General features: G+C 36.7%; 1 protein-coding gene across 1 annotated transcript in view; it reads right to left on the bottom strand.

Moving 5' to 3' along the window:
* NAF1 (nuclear assembly factor 1 ribonucleoprotein) overlaps positions 1 to 20,909 on the bottom strand; it is a 46,608-nt gene that overhangs the window by 13,045 nt on the left and 12,654 nt on the right. The window contains exons 3-4 of the mRNA XM_006081838.3: positions 11,201 to 11,294; positions 8,109 to 8,191 (exon numbers count right to left, since the gene is read on the bottom strand). Coding sequence (XP_006081900.1) covers positions 8,109 to 8,191; positions 11,201 to 11,294 — 177 coding nt within the window. The remainder of the gene's footprint in view (positions 1 to 8,108; positions 8,192 to 11,200; positions 11,295 to 20,909) is intronic.

Raw genomic sequence — 20,909 nt, 5'->3', positions numbered from 1 at the left:
AAAGCAATATTTAAAATGGAAAGCACTGATACTTGTTATAAAAGGTAATTTTGTCAATGTCAAAGGAATAAATGATACAGTAAAATATTATAACCAGGATATTGACAATGATACAATCAAGATAAAGAACATTTCCAAAACAGGAAAAGATCCATGTTGCCTTTTTATAGTCACTCATACTTTCCTCCCTCCCACCTCCTCCTCAACTCCTGGCAGCCAGTAATCTGTCTAGTTTTCAATTAAAAATCACTCATGATAATGCAAGGGGTATATATATGATCCTACCCCAAACACTCACAGGAAAACTTGACTGTGTACACATAAGCAATTTAGCTAATCTGGAGTTATAAAAAAGGATTTAACAATATTTTAAAAAACTATCAGCTTCAAAGTATAGATTTTAGGGTGGCTAATACCTGAGAGGTAAACTGTGAAGAACTTCAGACAAAGCAAGGCTCAGACCAACCTACTTCATCTCAAAGTTCCATTAAACCTTGACTCCCTGCTCAGTCTTTCCACGTGACTTTGGATATTTTGTAACTTCCACACTATCTAACCAGAGATAGAAAAGGAAGGAATAGGCTGCAAGGGCAGTTTGAGAAACAGAACTTAGGACAGCAATTATAAGATATTTACTTTAAGCTAGGCAAGTAGCTTTCTTTGTATCTTAAATAACAGTATACATTCTGTAGAAATACTCATACAAAAATGTAACCTACCTAATGTTTTATACTTGCCCTGTCATTTCAGGTGGTATTCTAAGTGTTGTTCCACTTGGCTCTAGCATTTAATACTTGCCATCTCTTATTCAAAGCAGTACCTTTCTGCTAAAAGACCTCAAAGGATTCCTGTCCCATAAAGGGGTCACAGACACACACACTACTACCACATAGCACAGACATAGCAGAAGGTAGGTTGAGAAAAAACTGACAAACAGAAAAGTAAAAGCATGTTCAGGTACCCAAATTCATTCCACTGCACAGGCTGGGCTTAGATGTTCTGTATGCAACATGAACAAAGTTCCTGCAGCTGGAGGACTGCCTGCTGCCTGAGTCAGCTGGCTGGACATGCACAGAAAGCACTCCGAGAGAGAGTAAGCCAGCCACATTCTCCTCCCTTTCCACACACACCATGCTTACCCGTTAGCCTAAGAGGGACTAGTTAACTCCCAGTTTCTCTGGGAAACAAGAAACATATCAAGGAATTTCCAGGCCCCCAGAACAATGCCGGAAAGCTGTGCCCGTGGGGGGGGGGGGGGGGGGGGGGGGGGGCTGTCAAGATCTGCATGCTGCAGCTCAGAGAACAGACTTCAGAGTGTTTTCAGCTGATGCAGCTTTTCACTAAACTACCAAAAGGGGAAAGAGGGAGATGAACCTCCACAGTCATCCAGAATTGTGTCTATCAATCACTGTATACTATTTGACTTCCCATTAATAAAAATGAAGAAAGTGTAAAAGTAAAAAATGAAGGAACAGTATTGTACTTCATTGACTAAGTCAAATAATTATTTCAATCACCATGTATATTACACAAGTTACTGAGGGAGGAAAAAAATACTCTATCAGTATAATATGGAGACTTCCAAAATATCATCACATATTACCAAGCAAGCCAGTAATAAAAATATTATTTCTAAAAAGATCAGTAAAAAAAAATTTTAGAATATAATAGAAGTAATCCTGTTATTTGCAGATTTTTAATATTTCCTACAACTTTTGTGTTTATTATACTATGTTAGTAAAGTTTTGGTAATATTATTATACTTAAAATCTTTTTTCTTGAAATATTAATGTTTATTGCATGTAAAATTATTATACTTAAAATCGTTTTCATTGAAAAAATTCAGTAAAAATTCCTATCCAATGATATTTGACAGAAAAATAGATTTCATGGTTCTGGTTTATTAAAACGTAAAACAAACAAAAACAAAACCTACTCTAACACTGAAAACTAAATGCAAAACAAATAACCAACAAATTCATATTATAAAGGAATAATACATGGCACAAGTTGACCTTTATTTAAAAATCCTCTGATATTAAAGAACTAAATATTAAAAATGGAATTTCATTCATTATTTATCAAAATAAATCAATCATTATTAAATAACTAGAGGCCCAGTGCACAAAATTCATGAATGAGTAGGGTCCCTAGCCACCCGGCCCATCCTCCACACCCCCGCCCGGCCCCTCCTACTGGCCCCTGGTCCTCTGTCTGCCGGGATCCCTGCTCCCGCTGCCGCCACTCCCACGTGCTGATGGCGCCGGCCCCGCTTGCACCCGTTGACAGCATGGAGCGATTGGGGAGCAAGGGAAGGTGGCGAAGCCCTGGGGGGTGATCAGGGCCAGCGCTGGCAGCAGGTGTGAGCGCCGGGCGAGACCATGGTGCCCAGGAGCAAAGAATTTTCAGTAACCACCAGAGGCTTGCCCCGATGACAGCCACCGGTGCCCTGCCTTGGTCTGGCACCAACCCCCACCTCCCGCCCCCTCACCTGCTCCACCATCCCGCAGTGGCCCACACCCACCATGTTCTGTGCTCTGCTGCCTGCTGCTGAGGCCTGCCATGTTCTGCACCTGCCCCCTGGTAGTCAATGCATGTCATAGCAAGTGGTTAAGCAGCCTTAGCATATCATTAGCATATTATGCTTTGATTGGTTGTTCAGTTGTTCTGTTGTTCGGTCTATTTGCATATTACCCTTTTATTATATAGGATAATTATTATCAAATCATTATTAAAAGGCAAAAGGTAGAAATGACAAATCTGAAGTTGCTCTCCTTAGGTCAATGGAAATGGGGAGGGAGGTAGAAGGGAAATAAGTCAAACCATCTGGGTGGTAAAATCAATTTTGCTCCTTTTTAACTTTAAATTTTGAGTAAATGGGGATGGGGATAATTCAACCTCCTTACAGAATCAGTGAATTTTAAAAAATACACTGGTAGAACTAACAATACTTCCAACCCTCTCCCCAACTCCTGCCATTATTTGGGGGAAACATTTCAAGGTGCTTAGATTTATAATCAAATATTTTTGATAGACTTCTAACTTTCTTGAATTTACAATGCTTTCTATGTAAAATTTAGAAATAAGTTGAATTTTTCTCTCTGGACTTATACATAGCTAGAATTAGAGGTATAAATCCAGCATGTCAAACTCAAAGGCTAACACGGCCAAGTAACAAGGTTTAATAAGTTGACGTGGGCCACAAAAAACAAAAAAACTTCAATTTTCATAGAAATGTAGGTTTATTTTGATAGAGACATGCTGAATACAAAGGGCTGAAATAAATGAGTAATCATTAACATAAAATAGAACATTTTAATAAAAATTAGTATTTTTTCATAAACATTAACTTACCAGACACTGAAAAACTGCACAAATTAATAAGAGTAATGCAAATAAACCTATATTTCTTGTTCTCCGAAAGTGAAATATTTCCTGTTGCGCACACCTAACAAGTCAGTACAAGTCTAATGATGTTTACCCTAATTCCAAAACCAGATAAAGATACCACAAAAAAGAGAACTACAGACCAATATCCTTGATGAACATAGATGCTAAAACCTTCAACAAAATTCTAGCAAACCTGATCCAGCATTACATTAGAAAGATCATACACCATGACCCAGTGGGATTTATTCCAGGGATGCAAGGATGGTACAATATCCACAAATCAATAAATGTGATACATCACATAAACAAATTGAGAGACAAAAATCACATAATCATATCAATCGATGCAGAAAAAGCATTTGACAAAATCCAACACTGTTCCTTGATAAAAATTTTCAGCAAAGTGGGAATCAAGGGATCATACCTCAACATAATAAAAGCCTTATATGACAAACCTATAGCCAACATCATACTCAACGGGCAAAAACTAAAACCATTTCCCCTAAGAACAGGAACAAGACAGGGATGCCCACTTTCACCACTCCTATTCGACATAGTACTGGAAGTACTAGCCATAGCGATCAGACAAGAAGAAGAAATAAAAGGCATCCAAATTGGAAAAGAAGAAGTAAAACTGTCATTATTTGCAGATGACATGATATTGTATATAGAAAGCCCCAAAGACTCCATCTAAAAAGTACTAAACTTAATAAGTGAATTCAGCAATGTAGCAGGATACAAAATTAACACCCAAAAATCTATGGCTTTTTTATACATCAATAATGAACTCACAGTAAGAGAAACTAAAAAAATAAATCCCATTTACCATTGCTCCAAAAAAATTAAGATACCTAGGAATAAACCTAAGTACGGAGGTAAAAGACCTATACTTGGAAAACTGCAGGACATTGAAGAAAGAGATAGAGGAAGACATAAACAAATGGAAGAACATACTGTGTTCATGGATTGGTAGAATCAACATCATTAAAATGTCCATACTATCTAAAGCAATTTATAGGTTCAAGGCAATCCCCATTAAAATACCAATGGCATATTTCATAGACGTAGAACAAACTTTCCAAAAATTCATCTGGAATAAAAAAAGACCCCGAATAGCCACTGCAATCCTGAGAAAGAAAAACAAAGTTGGAGGAATCACAATACCAGATATCAAGCTGTATTTCAAAGCCATGGTTCTCAAAACTTCTGGTACTGGCACAATGGAACAGAACAGAGAAACCAGAAATAGACCCAAGCCATTATGCTCAATTAATGTTTGACAAAGGAGGCAAGAGCATACAATGGAGTAAAGACAGTCTCTTCAACAAATGGTGTTGGGAAAATTGGTCAGATACATGCAAAAAAATGAAACTAGATCACCAACTTATACCATACACAAAAAATAAACTAAAAATGGTTAAAGGACTTAAATGTGAGACGGGAAACCATAAAAATCCTACAAGACTCCACAGGCAGCAAAATTGCTGACATATGTCGTGGCAATATCTTTACTGATACAGCTCCTAGGGCAATGGAAACTAGGGAGAAAATAAACAAATGGGACTACATCAAATAAAAAGCTTCTGCACAGCAAAAGAAACCATTAACAAAACAAGAAAGCCCACTGCATGGGAGAACATATTTGCCAATGCTATCTCAGAAAAGAGTTAATCTCCAAAATTTACAGGGAACTCATACAACTTAACAAAAGGAAGATAAACAACCCAATCAACAAATGGGCAACGGACCTAAATAGATACTTTTCAAAAAAAGACATAAGGAAGGACAAGAGACATATGAAAACATGCTCAAAGCCATTAATCATCTGAGAGATGTAAATCAAAACAACAATGAAGTACCATCTCACACCTGTCAGAATGGTTATCGTCAACAAATCAACTAATCAACAAATGACAAGTGCTGGTGAGGATGTGGAGAAAAAGGAACCCTCATGCACTGCTGGTGGGAATGCAAACTGGTGCAGCCACTGTCGAAAACAGTATGGATTTTCCTCAAAAAGTAAAAAACGGAACTCCCATTTGACCCAGTGATTCCACTTCTAGGAATATATCCCAAGAAACCAGAAACACCGATCAGAAAGGATATATGCACCCCTATGCTCACAGCAGCACAATTTACAATAGCTAAGATTTGGAAACAGCCTAAGTGCCCATCAGCAGATGAGTGGATTAGAAAACTGTGGTACATCTACACAATGGAATACTATGCTGCTATAAAAGAGGAAAAACTTGTACCATTTGCAACAGCATGGATGGAACTGGAGAGCATTATGCTAAGCGAAATAAGCCAGTCAGAGAAAGATAAATATTACATGATCTCATTCATATGTGGGATATAATGAACAACATAAACTGATGAACAAAAACAGATCCAAAGACAAGGTAACACTGAACAGACCGTCCAACCTCAGAGAGAAGGCAGGGGAGGGAGGCGTTAGAGATCAACCAAAGGACTTGTATGCATGCATATTAACATAACCAATGGACACAGACACTGGGGTGGTGGGGGCTTGTCCTGGGAAGTAGGAGTGGTGGGGAGTAGAGGGGAGGTCAATCGGGAAAAAAGGAGACATATGTAATACTTTAAACAATAAAAAAAAAAAAAGACTAATGACGTTGCTATCGGCTGCTAAAATATTCACTGCTATTATTAGTGGAGAGAAATGGGTGCCTGCGCGTAAAGAAAATGAATGCAACATGATTATAGTAATCAGTCATTAGTGAACATTGTAGTTCAGTATTAATAATTATGTATAACAGGATATCGTAATAATTAAGTTACAAAACTTTTATTAAAACATTTCTTACATACCATTATATTGGCTGGGCCGCAAAAACATTTGTTGGAGGCTGCGAGTTTGACATGCTTGGTGTAAATATTGCATTTTTATCTGACTTCTTTCAAAGTCAATGACAGAAGAGCTGAATATTAACATTACTAATTACAATTATAGGAATGAGAATTCAAATGTATTGGAGGATATAAGAAATGAGAATTTAGAGGTACACTGAAATTGAAATTATTTAAGTTAGCTATTTAGTAAAAAAAAGGACAACTGTCACAAAAATCATAAATAAAAGGAATCATGGAAATAATCTGCTCAATTCACAGTGAGAAAAATACAGAAATAAGTTTTCCTTTGTGTCTTTTTCCTTTCCCTCTTCTACTACTTTCTTGAGAACAGAAAGACATGTTTTGTTTTTTCACCAGGGCAGAATGTACTATCCCAATTGGCAGGGAGAGCTAGACACAGCACAGTCATCTACTCATTTCCCATTCCTTTCCTCTCTCAACCTTCTCTGAGGTTAAGCCCCTAATGTATCTTTAACTCCTTATAAGACACCGGCAGTACCCATAATTGAACCAAAAGTATAAAGCCTAGTTATTTGAAGGGGAAGAAAGTAGAGCATCTTCTTCAGACATTTAAAAGTCTTTGTTCCTCTCACAAACCTTCTCTAGAATTGCCAAAATATATTAGCTCTAGACTTCAATTAATTCTGCCACCCATTGCTTTGCATTCCTAAGTGACTTATTTCTATTTGGTATAGTAACCTGTCAACTTATGTGCGAGAATGGAATAAAAGGAAAAGGCAGAGAAAAGGAAAGGTTACTAGTATATGAATGACCTAATAATACAGTTCAAAATATGCCCTTTTTTTGATTAAATGTAAATCATATTTCCTAAATCAAAAAAAAGAAGCCAACTGTTGCTTATTGGGGAAAAACTAAGCTCCAGAGAGTTGCTTCTACAAAGAATAGCAGCTGGTTTCTTATTTGTTTGTTTTCAACTCAATACACATTTACTTAGCACATATAATTTATAAAGGACTGTATTACATACAGTGGAGGAATACTGAGGTGAATAAAACTCTTTCCCAGAAAAGCAACACTTGATGGGTATTTACAGATTTGATCTGAGTTGTTGGGTTTTTTAAAAATCTGGTTTTATTGATTTTTAGGAGAGGGAGAGGGGCAGAGAGAAAAACATTAATGTGACCGAGAAACATCGATTGGCTGCTTCCTACATGCACCCTAACTAGAGATAAGAGCCTTAACTTGGGCATGTGCCCTGACTGGGAATTGAACCAGCAACCTCTTGGTGCACAGGACGACACTCAACCAACTGAGCCACACAGGCCAGGATTAATCTAAGAAGGTTTTATGTCTTCTTCTGACTGCTCAGAATTGTGTAACTGTTGGGTAAAATTTGAGGTCTTCCATATCAAGGATGAACACACAGGTTTGTTCCATTATTATGATATTAAAAGAAACCTCACCTTAAGGATACTACTTAATTATATATATTAATAATCCATATTTTGAGAGCCATTACTCAATGGGACTCACAAACCAAATAAGTTTCAGACCTACTACATGGTGGAAATAATCTGCTGCATTTAATAGTGAGTACATGGAGAATAGGGAACTGTGTCTTATTTAATATGAAGAGCCACTGCCTAGCAAAGTACCTATACATGCCTATTTAATGACTCAATCAGCAAAGAGTAATAAGCAGTATTAAAGCAATATACAGACAAAGTACTGATGAAAATCAAGATGTACTAAGGGAATATACAATCTGAGAGTTATAGACTGCTCATCTACTAAAATTAATAAACTGTTTTTAGGGCAGATAAAGTCAAAAACACTAAGCCACAAGGAAACAATAATTTGTAGAATTTGAAATTTTTACAAACCTTCCCTGCTGTCTGCCGATCGCTTTTAAAAATTACAGTCTCCTCATTAACTGGAGGTAGTTTAGGCATAGATTCAATTATTACTGAAAAATGAAACAAAACAGATTATTTCAAGATTTAATCAGGAGGTAATATAGAATTTAAATGAGAATTTAGGCTTTAATATGAAATTTAAGGTGAAATAATATGCCACAGTAACTATGCCTCGTGGATAAAGAAATTCTATTTATTAAACATAGCACAGTGAAATAGATTGTACATATTTTTATTTAATACAAAAAGCTAAAATTCTAAGAAAGAAAATTAAAGTATAAAATCTCACAGAAAATTTGACTCACCCATTAAAAATCAACAAATTCAAGCCATGTACATTTTCTCAAGCAATTTTTACCCCAAAAACGTATAATTTAGTCACAAAACTCCTGTTTTAGAAGAAATTAGTTTTCTTTCTTACTCTAGAAATTCTTTTCTATGTGCACTGATTACTTACTGCTATATGAAAAAGTTAACCACAAAAATATCTTCTTCTGAACAGATGAACAATGAGAGAGCACACAGTAATTTTTATCACTTTTTCTCAAAAAGCAAAAGCATTATTCCACTAGTCTAGCATACCCCAATTCTTTTTAAGTGCCACAAATGTTAAACAATCTATTACAGCAAAAGGGGGGTGGGGGGGACGACAGGTTCTTAGAAAATTAGAGCAACAAGCAAGACTACTTTGTCACATTATATAGATAATGCCATCTCTACTTAGAAAAAACATATTAGTTCAGATTGTGAAGATTCATTCAAAAAATTTCAGCTAATTATTTTTCCTAAACACCAACTTTATTGTAGAGGGTTCCCACCTGGGATCCCACCTTCTTAAATAAAAAAGTGCACAGAAAAAAAGGGGATTTAGAAACCTTTGTATAATATCTACATCTCGGGCCCCCAGGGCAGGAAGGGGGAAATTGCTAGGTGGACTACAGGGGTGGGAGCAGGGCCTTTGTGTCTGTAAGCCCACATCCACCCTAAATATGAGGGTGGGGGCAAGATGATCTTGGAGGGACTAGGGAGACCCCAAACCAGGGGCAAAATGGCAATGGGGATGGGAGTGTGGGGGGCAGCAACTAGTGCTTCTAAATTCTGAATGTACATATAAGCAACCAATCATGAGTCAACATTCTTTGAGTTAGATCTGCTTCTGGAAAAAAGATAAGGATAGTGAGCACTAACAGAATTCATTCTCAATCATCTCCTACAATCTCCTATATACATCAAATCTAATAAATGTTCAATTCATATGATATAATCAAGTAATTACCTGTTTCACTTATTTATGCATATTATTAAATACCATAATGAAAGAAGTTAGCTTGAAATGCAGGTAGATATGGTAGGGTCCAGTGGAAAACAAAGGCACATAGAGGCAGACATGGCAGTGTGAGCAAGCCTAATCACAGAAACCAACCTAGCAGAAATAATAAAATGTTTCTGGACTCAAAGCAGGAGGCATGGGAAAACAAGGGAGAGCCTGCAGTCACAAGGTGTACAAAGGCATAGAAAAAGAGAAACTTCAACATAGAAACAGAGAACAGAGAAAGAACACATAGAAACAGGGAAAGATCAGGTCTGTTGCTGGGCAAAAACAATTGAGGGAATCGATCAACTGATGACACAGATAGGCTTGTAGCAAATATAAACCCCTGGACTACAAGGATTTAAGGGGCATCCCATTACTGGGTCCCCCTCCCCTTGCAGGGAGTCTGACTCTGCTTGTAATACATTTTCCACACTTTTGCTTAAATCTTCTGGTCCATTCTTTCGAGTCACAAGACACGACCCCGGGGGAAAATCCTTGGCTCACTGTTCCAGTTATCAATAAGATGACTCAAAAACTAATGTAATAACTTGAGAATTATGTACAGAGTTTTAATAACTATACTTTTTATTAAAAATGTTCCACTTTAACCTAAATTTTAATAAATTACAAAAGTATAGATTTATCTAAATTTATATTAATTTCTAAAAAAACACTGATATGTATACTATTAGAAAAAGGTCAAAAGATAAAGTCTAATTTCTACCAATGACTCATTATACAACTGATCATAAATGCAAGTGAAACATTTTTCTGGGTCCCTTAAGTCCTAAAAACAAAGGGAGCTGGTGTATGATCTACTTTTTTTTCCCAGTTCAAAAATTCTATGACTGTCAACGCTGAGTTCTATTCTCAAATGTATCTCACAATGAGAGTTAATGGTAGCTACGTTAATTTCAAGGCCCTTTGATACCTATCTCTTGGAGCTAAAAGGAAATCCTTAATGTCTAGTTGTCTCATATCCAACAGTTTCATATTTCGTGCCATTCATATCAGTATTACATCACAGACATTCCTAATTTACATGTTTATAAAATAAAATTTAAGGCAGTAAGCAGAATAATGCCCTCCCCACAAAAAAAGATAACTACACCCTAATCCCTAAACCTGTGAATGTTACCTTTCATTAAAAAAAAAAAAAAAAATTTTTTTTTTTTCATTGCAGTTGTGATTATTGTTAAGAACCTTGAGATGGAGCAATTACCCTAGAATACACATGAAGGACTAAGGAGTCTGTAAAAGCAGAGAAGCTTTCCAGGCTCTGTTCAGAGAGAAGTTACATTATTGGTTTTGAGGGTGAAAGAAGGGAGTCTGGAACCAAGGAGTGCAGGCAGCTGTTAGAAGTTGAATGGAGAAAGGAAATGAATTCTCCCCTAGAGCCTCTACAAAAAAAATTTAAGCCCTGATGGGCCCCTTGATTTTAACTCAGTAAGATCCATGACAGATTTCTGGCCCAAAGAACTGCAAAATAATAACTTTGTATTATTTTAAGCCACTAAATTTGTAGTAACTTAATAGCAATAGAAAACGAATATTGCACATCAAAGAAAATTCTGGAGAAACATGTCAGTAAAAGCAGACTTTAAATTTTTATAAAGAAAATATATTTATGAATTACATAAGTAAAATTAAATTTATCTGTTCAAAATTCACTAGTCATAAAATCTGATTTGATTGTTAATGCATTACTTATATATCATTTTTATTAATAAAATTATTTACATACCTAATTGTTCAATAATACTTGAAACCATCCCAAGAGGCTTTAATTCAATATCTTCAGGCAAAATAATAGTGAGTTCTTCAACTGAAGGTAGTTCCTATTATATTAAAAAAAAACATTAATCTTCCTCCAGCTTCAACAACTTAACTTTTAAAAAAAATTAGCTTCCATTTAAATACTATTCACATTTATAAAGATGCAACATTAAGTACTTACACCATCCCCTTGATATAATCCATTTTAGTGTCTAACAGCATTTCTCCCACCTCCATCTCCCCATTTAAGTGACATAATATGTCGTGCCCACTCCCTAACCCAGATAGACTGAGAATATAGACAGAAGTACCATTCAAGATTTTCCCAATCACACTTGAACAAGAGACCAATAAATAAAAAAAAAGGTATTGTTAAGGAATCCAAGATTAAAAAAAGAGACAATTCACATAATTCCCAGAGACATTCCATTTGAGGAAAAAAAAAACAGTTTCACCGGTCACTCACTAGTTTCTCCAGAGGAAGAGTTCTCTCTCTTAGCTGCCTTGATTTGATTAATCAATTAAATTTACTGTGATTAAGTTGTTGAACAGAGATGCAGCAGTCCTTTCTGGGGCTTTGTGAAAGAAGAGTTAAGTGTCTGGCCTCTTTAGGAAAAAATACAGAATTCCTGGAAACCGAATGTAGGCATCAGCCCAGGGAAAAGTGTTGAAAGTGTTGCCTGTTTTCTTCCCTCCCTAGGTTAAAAACCAAATTTTTAACATCAGAAGATTTCTTTTTTCTGATCCAGCACCTAATTCAGTTGCTATAGAAACTAGACATTGAAGTAGAGATGAAATTGAAGAAAAATCTAAGACTGAAACAGGCCGTAGCCTTTAAATTAAATAAACATAGCTTTCTTTCTATTCTTGACCTTTGCCAAAAGATCACAATTAATGGCATGTTAGGAGTTAGTTTGGGAGGAGAAAGATAACTTCTGGATAAATGTTGAAAAAGGTTGGAAAACCTAAATAATACAGTGTTATTACAGATGAATGCATCATGGGTAATGAATTTCCTCTACAGGGACTCAAAAAAAGTTTTTAACAAAACCACTTACCCAGTATCAAAGCATAACTTGCTTCAGGGAGGTGCTATTTTCTGATCAAGGATTACTTATAAAGAGCCTCACTAAGGGTCTTAAGCAACGCAATGCAGAAGACTTAGCTCTGTATGGCTGTGGAAGGAATGATTGTGTTTTACATACCAGAACTTTTCTGTACTTTTAGGAAGAGGACAACCACTTGTCATTTTATCATATTAAATACAGAGAGTCTTTTTCTTGGCAAGACCATTACTTGAAAGTGGTCCATGGGTATCAGAATAGTGAAGAAAGTTCAGTTGTTAGAACTAGTAAAGGACATGTGATATAAAATAGCCTTGTTTATGAAGTTCTTAGTTAAAGAAACCCCACACCCCGTGAAATATAAGACTGGAAAACTATAATGTCAAGAGACTGCAGACAGCAGGGCTTTAATGGTATTTTAGAGGGAAAACTGTCATACGGATCCCACACCGATTCTGGTTCAGGGCGTGGCACCTCTTACAATTGGCCAATGGTATTTTTAACACAGAAGTATAGTGATGAAATCTGCCCTGTTGCCCACCCAAATTACAGGAAGATCTAGAGGAAAAACTGTCATTACCTTTGGACTATGATAGAACCTACTAGATAAATAAAATCAGGAGTGTGCTGGTAGAAGAAAGGGTAGGGAAATCTCTGAGAGAAGTGCTGTTAGATCTTTAATAAAATATCTGAACTCGATAGAAGTACAGACCACATGCCATTAACACTTCAGAGACAAAAATCAATGCTATTCTCAAATACTAAATAAATGTTATTTGACCACAAAATGAAAGGTTCCTCATTCTGTATTTTCTATTAGGAGGAATAAAATCCCATGCAATGTAATTATGTTTTGATACAAATCTAAACTTGATACTGTTTTTGGCTTTTTAAAACTTTAAAGCATAAAACTAATACAAGTATCTGGGTTTTTTTAAAAAAGGAAACAAGTAGTAAAAAAGAGTGCAAAGTAAAAAGAAAAAAATTCCCCTAATCTATTCCTTTCAACCTCGCAATTCCTCTCCATAGATTGCTGTTGTTAAAGTCTTTCAAATATACTTACTATGCAGATATAAACTTCACATTACTAACTTTAAAATGTTTCACTTAAATAAAATAGACATCGTGACATAAGCTATCCTTTTCACCTATTACATCTTACACATCCTTCTACACCAAAACATAAATATCTATCTAATTTTATTTAAACATTCTTATGGTATTCCACTATATAGATATACCATAATTTAGTACACCTGTCACGTAATGAAACACCTGCCTTCTTCAAATTTTTACCATTACACACAATGAAACAATATTTATTCTTTCACATGTATTTCTGAATAAGCACTGTGATAAATTCTCCTAAGTGTAGTAACTGCTAAATCCAAAGACATGAGCATTTTTAATTTTGACAGGTTCATTCCAAAAAGGTTACATCAATTCAGACTTCCACAAATTATATATACGAGATTTTCCTACATCCTTGCCATCATTAATAAGCCATCACTAATAAGCAAATATTTTCCAGTCTGATGGGTCTAAAACAGTATCTTGTTTTAATTGGAATTTCTTCATTAATCAAGAAAACTGAATATTTTTGCATGTTTTCTGGCTATTTTTATGTAGTTATGAATTGTTTGTATATTTTACATGGTTGTCTTATCTTTTTATTAATTTATAAGATAACTCTAAGTTTTTAAGAATGTCTGCCCTTTATACAAATACTAGAGACCTAGTGCACAGATTTGTGCACCAGTGGGGTCCCTTGGCCTGGCTTGCGGGGACTGGGCTGAAACCGGCTCTCTGACATCCCCCAAGGGGTCCTGGATTGCTAGAGGGTGGTTCTCGGGTGACGCACCCTGGAATCGGGCTCCCTCTCTCTGGTTCCAGGTATGTCACCTGAGAACCGCAGCTGCCAAGTTATTGCAGCTCGGCAGCTCCTGTGTTGAGCATCTGGCCCTGAGGGTCACTGCGCGTCATAGCTACTAGTCGGACGGTCATTTAGGCTTTTATATATATAGAATAAATGTAGCAAATACCCACTCCCTCACCTCCCAGCATATTCTTTAGCATTTGTTGTGTAATGAACTTTAGTTATTTTAATTTTTATGTAGCAAATATATCAATCTTTTCTTTTCTTAGCTTTTTGAGACTTGAGTAAGTTACATTTAGAAAGACCTGCCCTTGATGAAATTAACTTTTAAATTCACTCATGTTTTCATTGCTCTTCTAGTTTCATTTTTAATATTTGCATATTTGGTCCATTTGTGATTTTATTCTTATATAAAAGCAAGGCAAAGATTGGATTTATTTTCATCCAAATTATTAGCCAGTTATCCCCACACATTGAAGAATAATCCATTCATTTCTTTTCCCTAATGATCAGAAAAACAAATTTTAACATATACTAAATGTACTTATACATTTCGGTTTTTGTTGAAGTCTCCATTTGGTTCTACTGATCTATTTCAGTGTCAGTACTAAACTATTTTAATAACTGTGCCTTTCATATTATCCTACCTAATAATAGACAAAGATTGAAATTAACCGTACCTCCGCTATGCTTCCCATTGGCTAATCAGCGAGATATGCAAATTACCCGCCAACAAAGATGGCGGCCGGCAGCCACGCAGCTGAAGCAAACAGGAGGCTTGCTTGCTCCAGTGATGGAGGAAGCCAAGGTTCCCCACCTGCCGCAGCCAGGCTCTGAGCTCCAAAAGCAACAAAGTTGCAATTATAGAAGCTAAACAAACCCCAGATACCTGCTTTTAGCAGGCCGTGGCCACAGAGCTGGAGCGGCAACAAAGTTTCAATTATAGAAGGTAAATAAATCCCAGAATAAAAAAGAAAAAAAAGAAAAAAAGGAGAGGCTGGGAGCTTCAGTCGCCTGTGGGCTTGGCCAGCCTGAAAACCCTCAGCCCCTCATCCAGACTGGCCAGACACCCCAGTGGGGACCCCCACCCAAAGGGGGTGTGGCCAGCCTGAAAACAGCCATCAGCCCCTCATCCAGGCTGGCCAGGAACCCCAGTGGGGACTCCCACCCTGAAGGGGGTGCGGGCAGCCTGAAAACAGCCATTAGCCCCTCACCCAGGCTGGCCAGGCACCCAAGCGGGACCCCCACCCTGATCCGGACACCCTTCAGGGCAAACCAGCCGGCCCCCACCCATGCACCAGGCCTCTATCCTATATAGTAAAAGGGTAATATGCAAACTGACCCTAACAGCAGAAAGACTGGCAATGACTGGTCACTATGACACACACTGACCACCAGGGGGCAGACGCTCAATGCAGGAGCTGCCCTCTGGTGGTCAGTGTGCTCCCACATGGGGGAGCTCTGCTCAGCCACAAGCCAGGCTGATGGCTGCCAGTACAGCAGTGGTGGTATTTATTTATTAAATGAATAGACTTATTTCATTAGTCCACGCTAAACAAAAATCTCAAAGAGATGAGTCTTTTTCAGTCAAAGCAAAAATCAGGTATGGAAAATACAATTCTTACAATTCAAAAGAGAATTCTTGAAGAACAAAAAGAACCTCAACCCAACATCTCAAAAATAAGGTTAAAAAGGCAGGCTTGGAAGGAAGCTTCACTGTCCAGAATTGATATATAGATACCTCAGGTTTGCAGCAACAAACTTTATTATCATTATTAGATTAACACCTGGCTCCCTGATAACACAGCAGCTGCCCCAGGTAAGATAATAAATAAATCTCCTCAGTCTCATAGGTCTCATAATCTCCTTAAGGAAATAAAAAAATCAATCACTTCGATTTTCTGTGAGTGGGGAAAGGATGTGTATGTGTGACAGAAAAGGAGAAACAAACAGATACACTCCAATACGAAAAAAAATATGGCAAAACACTACCATTTTGACCCTGCACATAGAATAAAATATAAAGAATCAGAAATAAAATTCACACAGATTAACTAAAAAATTATAGGTAAAAAATTACAGGTAGAGGTGAGGGAAACTTAAGATAGAAAAAGCTTCTTCATCATATAAGTAAAAATCAAATTTACTGAAAATAACAGAAGAAGGCTATTTACTGCAGGTGAAGAAGTTTAAAATATGAACCTACTACCCTCATGGAAAGATGGATGAGTGGGTGGGAAAAACTTAATTTTATTCTGCTTGTCCAATACTAGACACTTATTTATTTAAATTTAATTAATTAAAATTAAAAAAATTTTAAAATGTACTCTCCAGTCACACTAACCACATTTCAAGTACTCAAGTAGCATAAGACAAAGGCTTAAGCACACATTAAGTCAGAGTGGATTGCTATCATTGCAGGAAGACCTACCTATTGAACAGCACTGCTTTATAGTGTCATACATCCAAAAGTCCTCTATTACAAAACATAGCCAGGAATAGCACCAATGAATAGCACCAATCTATTTTCAGTCACTAATACAGGTATAATTTTAAGACCATATTATAACAGTATACACCATATGACTATGAAGTCTTAATGCTAACCTGATTATTCTACTTGGGAAACAAAGATTTGTGATAAACATCTATTTTCATAATTGTTATTTTCCAAAATTAAAATGAAACTAAATGTTTTTTACGTACAGTTCCTGCAACTAGAGATAAATATCCATGCTATCATTTAAATAAAATTAATGTTTACAGACTCAAAAATCAAGAGTAGAAATAATTTTTCTGGACATATTCAATACTTCTATATACAATAACAAAGAGTAGGCAACTAAAAGAAAAAAAACATTTCATTCATATCATCAGCAAAAGAAAAGGTCATATGGAAACAAAAATCCCCAGACACATCACAGCATTTGGCAATGAACTACTGGAATTTAACATAGTAAAGCAATCCAATTAATTTTCCTAGATACTCTACAGTTCCAAGTCAAAGGCTTTATTAAGAGGCAATATGGCCCAAGCAAATACAATTTTAGAAAGCTTACATTAGATGATACAATCATCCTTCACATGACAAAATATGCAATATATACATTAGTCAGAAACCAAATAATCAGTAGTTTAAATGGTCAAATTACAATGTTACTAAGCACATCTCCCCAAGTACTGAAAATATAGCAGACTGGAACCTCACAATTACTAGAGTTCTGCTCCTCCTCACTTAGGCAAGTCACTTTCTGGGTATCAGTTTTCTCATAAATAGTGAAGAAACTAAGCAAAAATTCTGATAATGCATAAAAATGGCTAATAATGCAATGAAAAAATTTAATAGCACGTAATAAAAAAGTGAGTGCATAAATGTAGTAATTATATATGAGACCCCAACAAAATGACTACGATTCTGTAATAATAGATACTCATATCTATAGTACTAAAGAAATGCAAGATCCAACCTACACTTCTGAAATATCCATGAAAGAGCAATTATTGCCTGTGTTATAATAATACTATTGTATCCTGATTCTCAATCATCTGCATGGTCTACAAGATCGTTCAGTTAAGCAAAATATTCAAATGAGTAGTAGCACATAACATTAAAATTCCACTCTATTAAAAATTAAATTGTAGATACACCTATCAAAAAATGGGTATCTACATCTTCCAGCACAAAAATTGAAGGAGCTAGTGCTAATGGGTCAAAAGTGGCTTTCTAAAAAGATGACATTCATACTTTCCTAGCCCTCTGAAGGCTTATTATAGGCTAGGGCAGTGGTCGGCAAACTGCGGCTCGTGAGCCACATGCGGCTCTTTGGCCCCTTGAGTGTGGCTCTTCCACAAAATACCACGTGCGGGCGTGCACGTACAGTGTGATTGAAACTTCGTGGCCCATGCGCAGAAGTCGGTTTTCGGCCTGGGCGAGTCTATTTTGAAGAAGTGGCATTAGAAGTGGGGGGTGTTGGTCGGTAGTCGACGGGAGATGCCGAGCAGGCGGGCCGCGGGATACGCAGCGAGGGGGAGGCGCGCGCGCGATTCATGCAGGAGTTGAGGATGGGAGAGTTGGAAGGGGTCGACCTCAGTGAACGTACCTCAATCAGATTGAGGACGTTTTTAGCAAAGGCCAGCTTAGGAGTACCCTAATTAATAAGTTAATAACAATGTACCTACCTATATAGTTTAAGTTTAAAAAATTTGGCTCTCAAAAGAAATTTCAATCATTGTACTGTTGATATTTGGCTCTGTTGACTAATGAGTTTGCCGACCACTGGGCTAGGGGGAAAAATCCGTAATCTGATGGCCTTCTGAGGCAAAATTATCTAAAGAACCTTAATTTGGGTTTTCACTCACAAATATAAAAAAGGGCAGCAGCAGGGGGTATTGGTTGCTAGTTTGGGGAGAATTTTTAAAAGTGAGGAAAGCGGAATGAAATTATTTGACCACTTTTCTCATATTACTTAAGAATAGAGGACATAGATGTGGCTGCCAATTACCTGATGCTATTAGGTGTGCCTTCACTTTTCAGATATGGTTGGAAAATAAGATCCAATCCTTGGAGTACTGAGGGCCATTATTAGAAACTTGTTTTCCCCCTATAGCTGGTAAAACATGTATATATATAAAAAGCCAGCAATCATAACGCCTGAATGACCAGCCAGATCAGGGGCGGGGCGGCCAACCTCCCGTGTCCCTTCCACCTGCACTGGGCAGGCCGGCCAGACCCCACCCGTGCACAAATTCATGCACTGGGCCTCTAGTATTGGATAAAAGAATGGATTAGATCTGTACACTAAGTGTGTCAACTATGATCACATATAACACTTAGTCTAACTCATGAACTTCTTTAGGAAAAATACCTTTACAACATTTCATGGAACTCAGCTATTTCTTTAGCTAAGTAATTAATTGCCCTCATTAATTACCCTATTGTATATAACACTAAACTCAGATTAAGACTAGCCCATTAAATACTTTCATCTAAAAAATAAAAGTTGGGCAAGATAAACAAAAGAAAATATAAACAAATGGGACTACATCAAACAAAACAGCTTTTGCACAGCAAAAGAAACCATGATCAAAATGAAAAGGGAACCCACTGTATGGGAAAACATATTTGCCAATAATACATCTGATAAGAGGTTAATTTCTAAAACATATAAAGAACTCATACAACTCAACAAAAGGAAGACAACCCAATTTAAAAATAGGCACTTCTCCAAAGAGGGCATACAGATGACCAACAGACACACGAAAAATGCTGAATGTCACTAATCATCAGAGAGATGAAAATTAAAACTAAAATGAACTATCACCTCTGACCTACCAGAATGGCCATCATCAATATATCAACAAACAACAAGTGCTTACAAAGATGTGGAAAAAAGGGAATGCTAGTACACTGCTGATGAGGATGCAGATTGGTGCAGTCACTATGGAAAACAGTATGGAATTTACTCAAAAAATTAAAACTGGAACTACTGTTTGACCCAACAATCCCACTTCTAAGAATATATCCTAAGAAGCCCAAAACACCAATCAGAAAGAATATATGTACCCCTATGTTCATAGCAGTGTTACTTACAATAGCTAAGATCTGGAAACAGCCCAAGTGCCCATCAGTAAATGAGTGGATAGAAAAAGCTGTGGTACATTTACACAATGGAATACTATGTAGCTGTAAAAAAAGACAGATTTCTTGTCCTTTGTTGACAACATGAATGGACCTGAACAATATTATGCTGAGCGAAGCCAGGTAGAAAAAGACAACTATCACCATGATCTCACTTATATGTGAAATCTAATAAACATAATACACTGCCTAACAAAATAGATCCAGAGGCATGAATGTGTGCAACAGACTGACATATCTCAGAGAGGAATGGGGAGAGAGTAAGAGATTAACCAAAGAACTTACGTACATATATGCATGGTAGCCAATGGACACAGACAATAGTGTGATAAAGGCCTGGGGTGAGGCAGAGGTTGGGAGGAGGGGAACAAAGGGAGGGGGAGAAATTGGGGGACATCTATAATAACTGTCAACAATAAAAATAAATAAATAAAAGTCAACATTTCTTTGTAGTGTCTTTATATTTTTCATTTATTTATTTATTTATTTATTTATTAAAAATATATTCCATCGATTCTCTACAGAGAGGAAGGGAGAGATAGAGAGAAACATCGATGAGAGAGAAACTTCGACCAGCCGCCTCCTGCACACTCCCCACTGGGTATGCACCCGCAACCAAGGTACATGCCCTTGACCGGAATAGAACCCGGGACCACTCAGTCCGCAGGCCGACGCTCCATCCACTGAGCCAAACCGGGCAGGGCATATTTTTCTTTTTTAAAATAAATACAATGCTCTCATCCTATTTTTTCCCCCAAAATTACTGTCACAAAAAAATTTAATAAGAATACCTCCAAAAATTGACACATAAATATAAAAGTAAAATACAATTATAATCCATCTCAATAAAACAATGAATTCTAGCATTATATTGATACTAACAAGGTCATATTTCATCAAATCTAAGACTGATTTTATGTACCATGAAGATAAAAGCACTACCAAATAATTGTAAAAATGTCATCAATTCTTAGTCCCACTTTAACTTTATGCATGATAATGAATGAATAAACACAGAAACCTTTCCTGAGCCCCTACTATGTAACCAGCACTGGGAATGTCAAGCAACAAACCTGGTCCTTTCACTGGGAAAGTTCAT

Source organism: Myotis lucifugus, unplaced genomic scaffold, assembly GCF_000147115.1.
Source record: "Myotis lucifugus unplaced genomic scaffold, Myoluc2.0 scaffold_1, whole genome shotgun sequence".
In the NCBI taxonomy this organism is placed as follows: Eukaryota; Metazoa; Chordata; class Mammalia; order Chiroptera; family Vespertilionidae; genus Myotis; species Myotis lucifugus.
The sequence above is the reverse complement of the archived record's forward strand: the minus strand, read 5'-3'. Positions and strand labels throughout refer to the sequence as shown.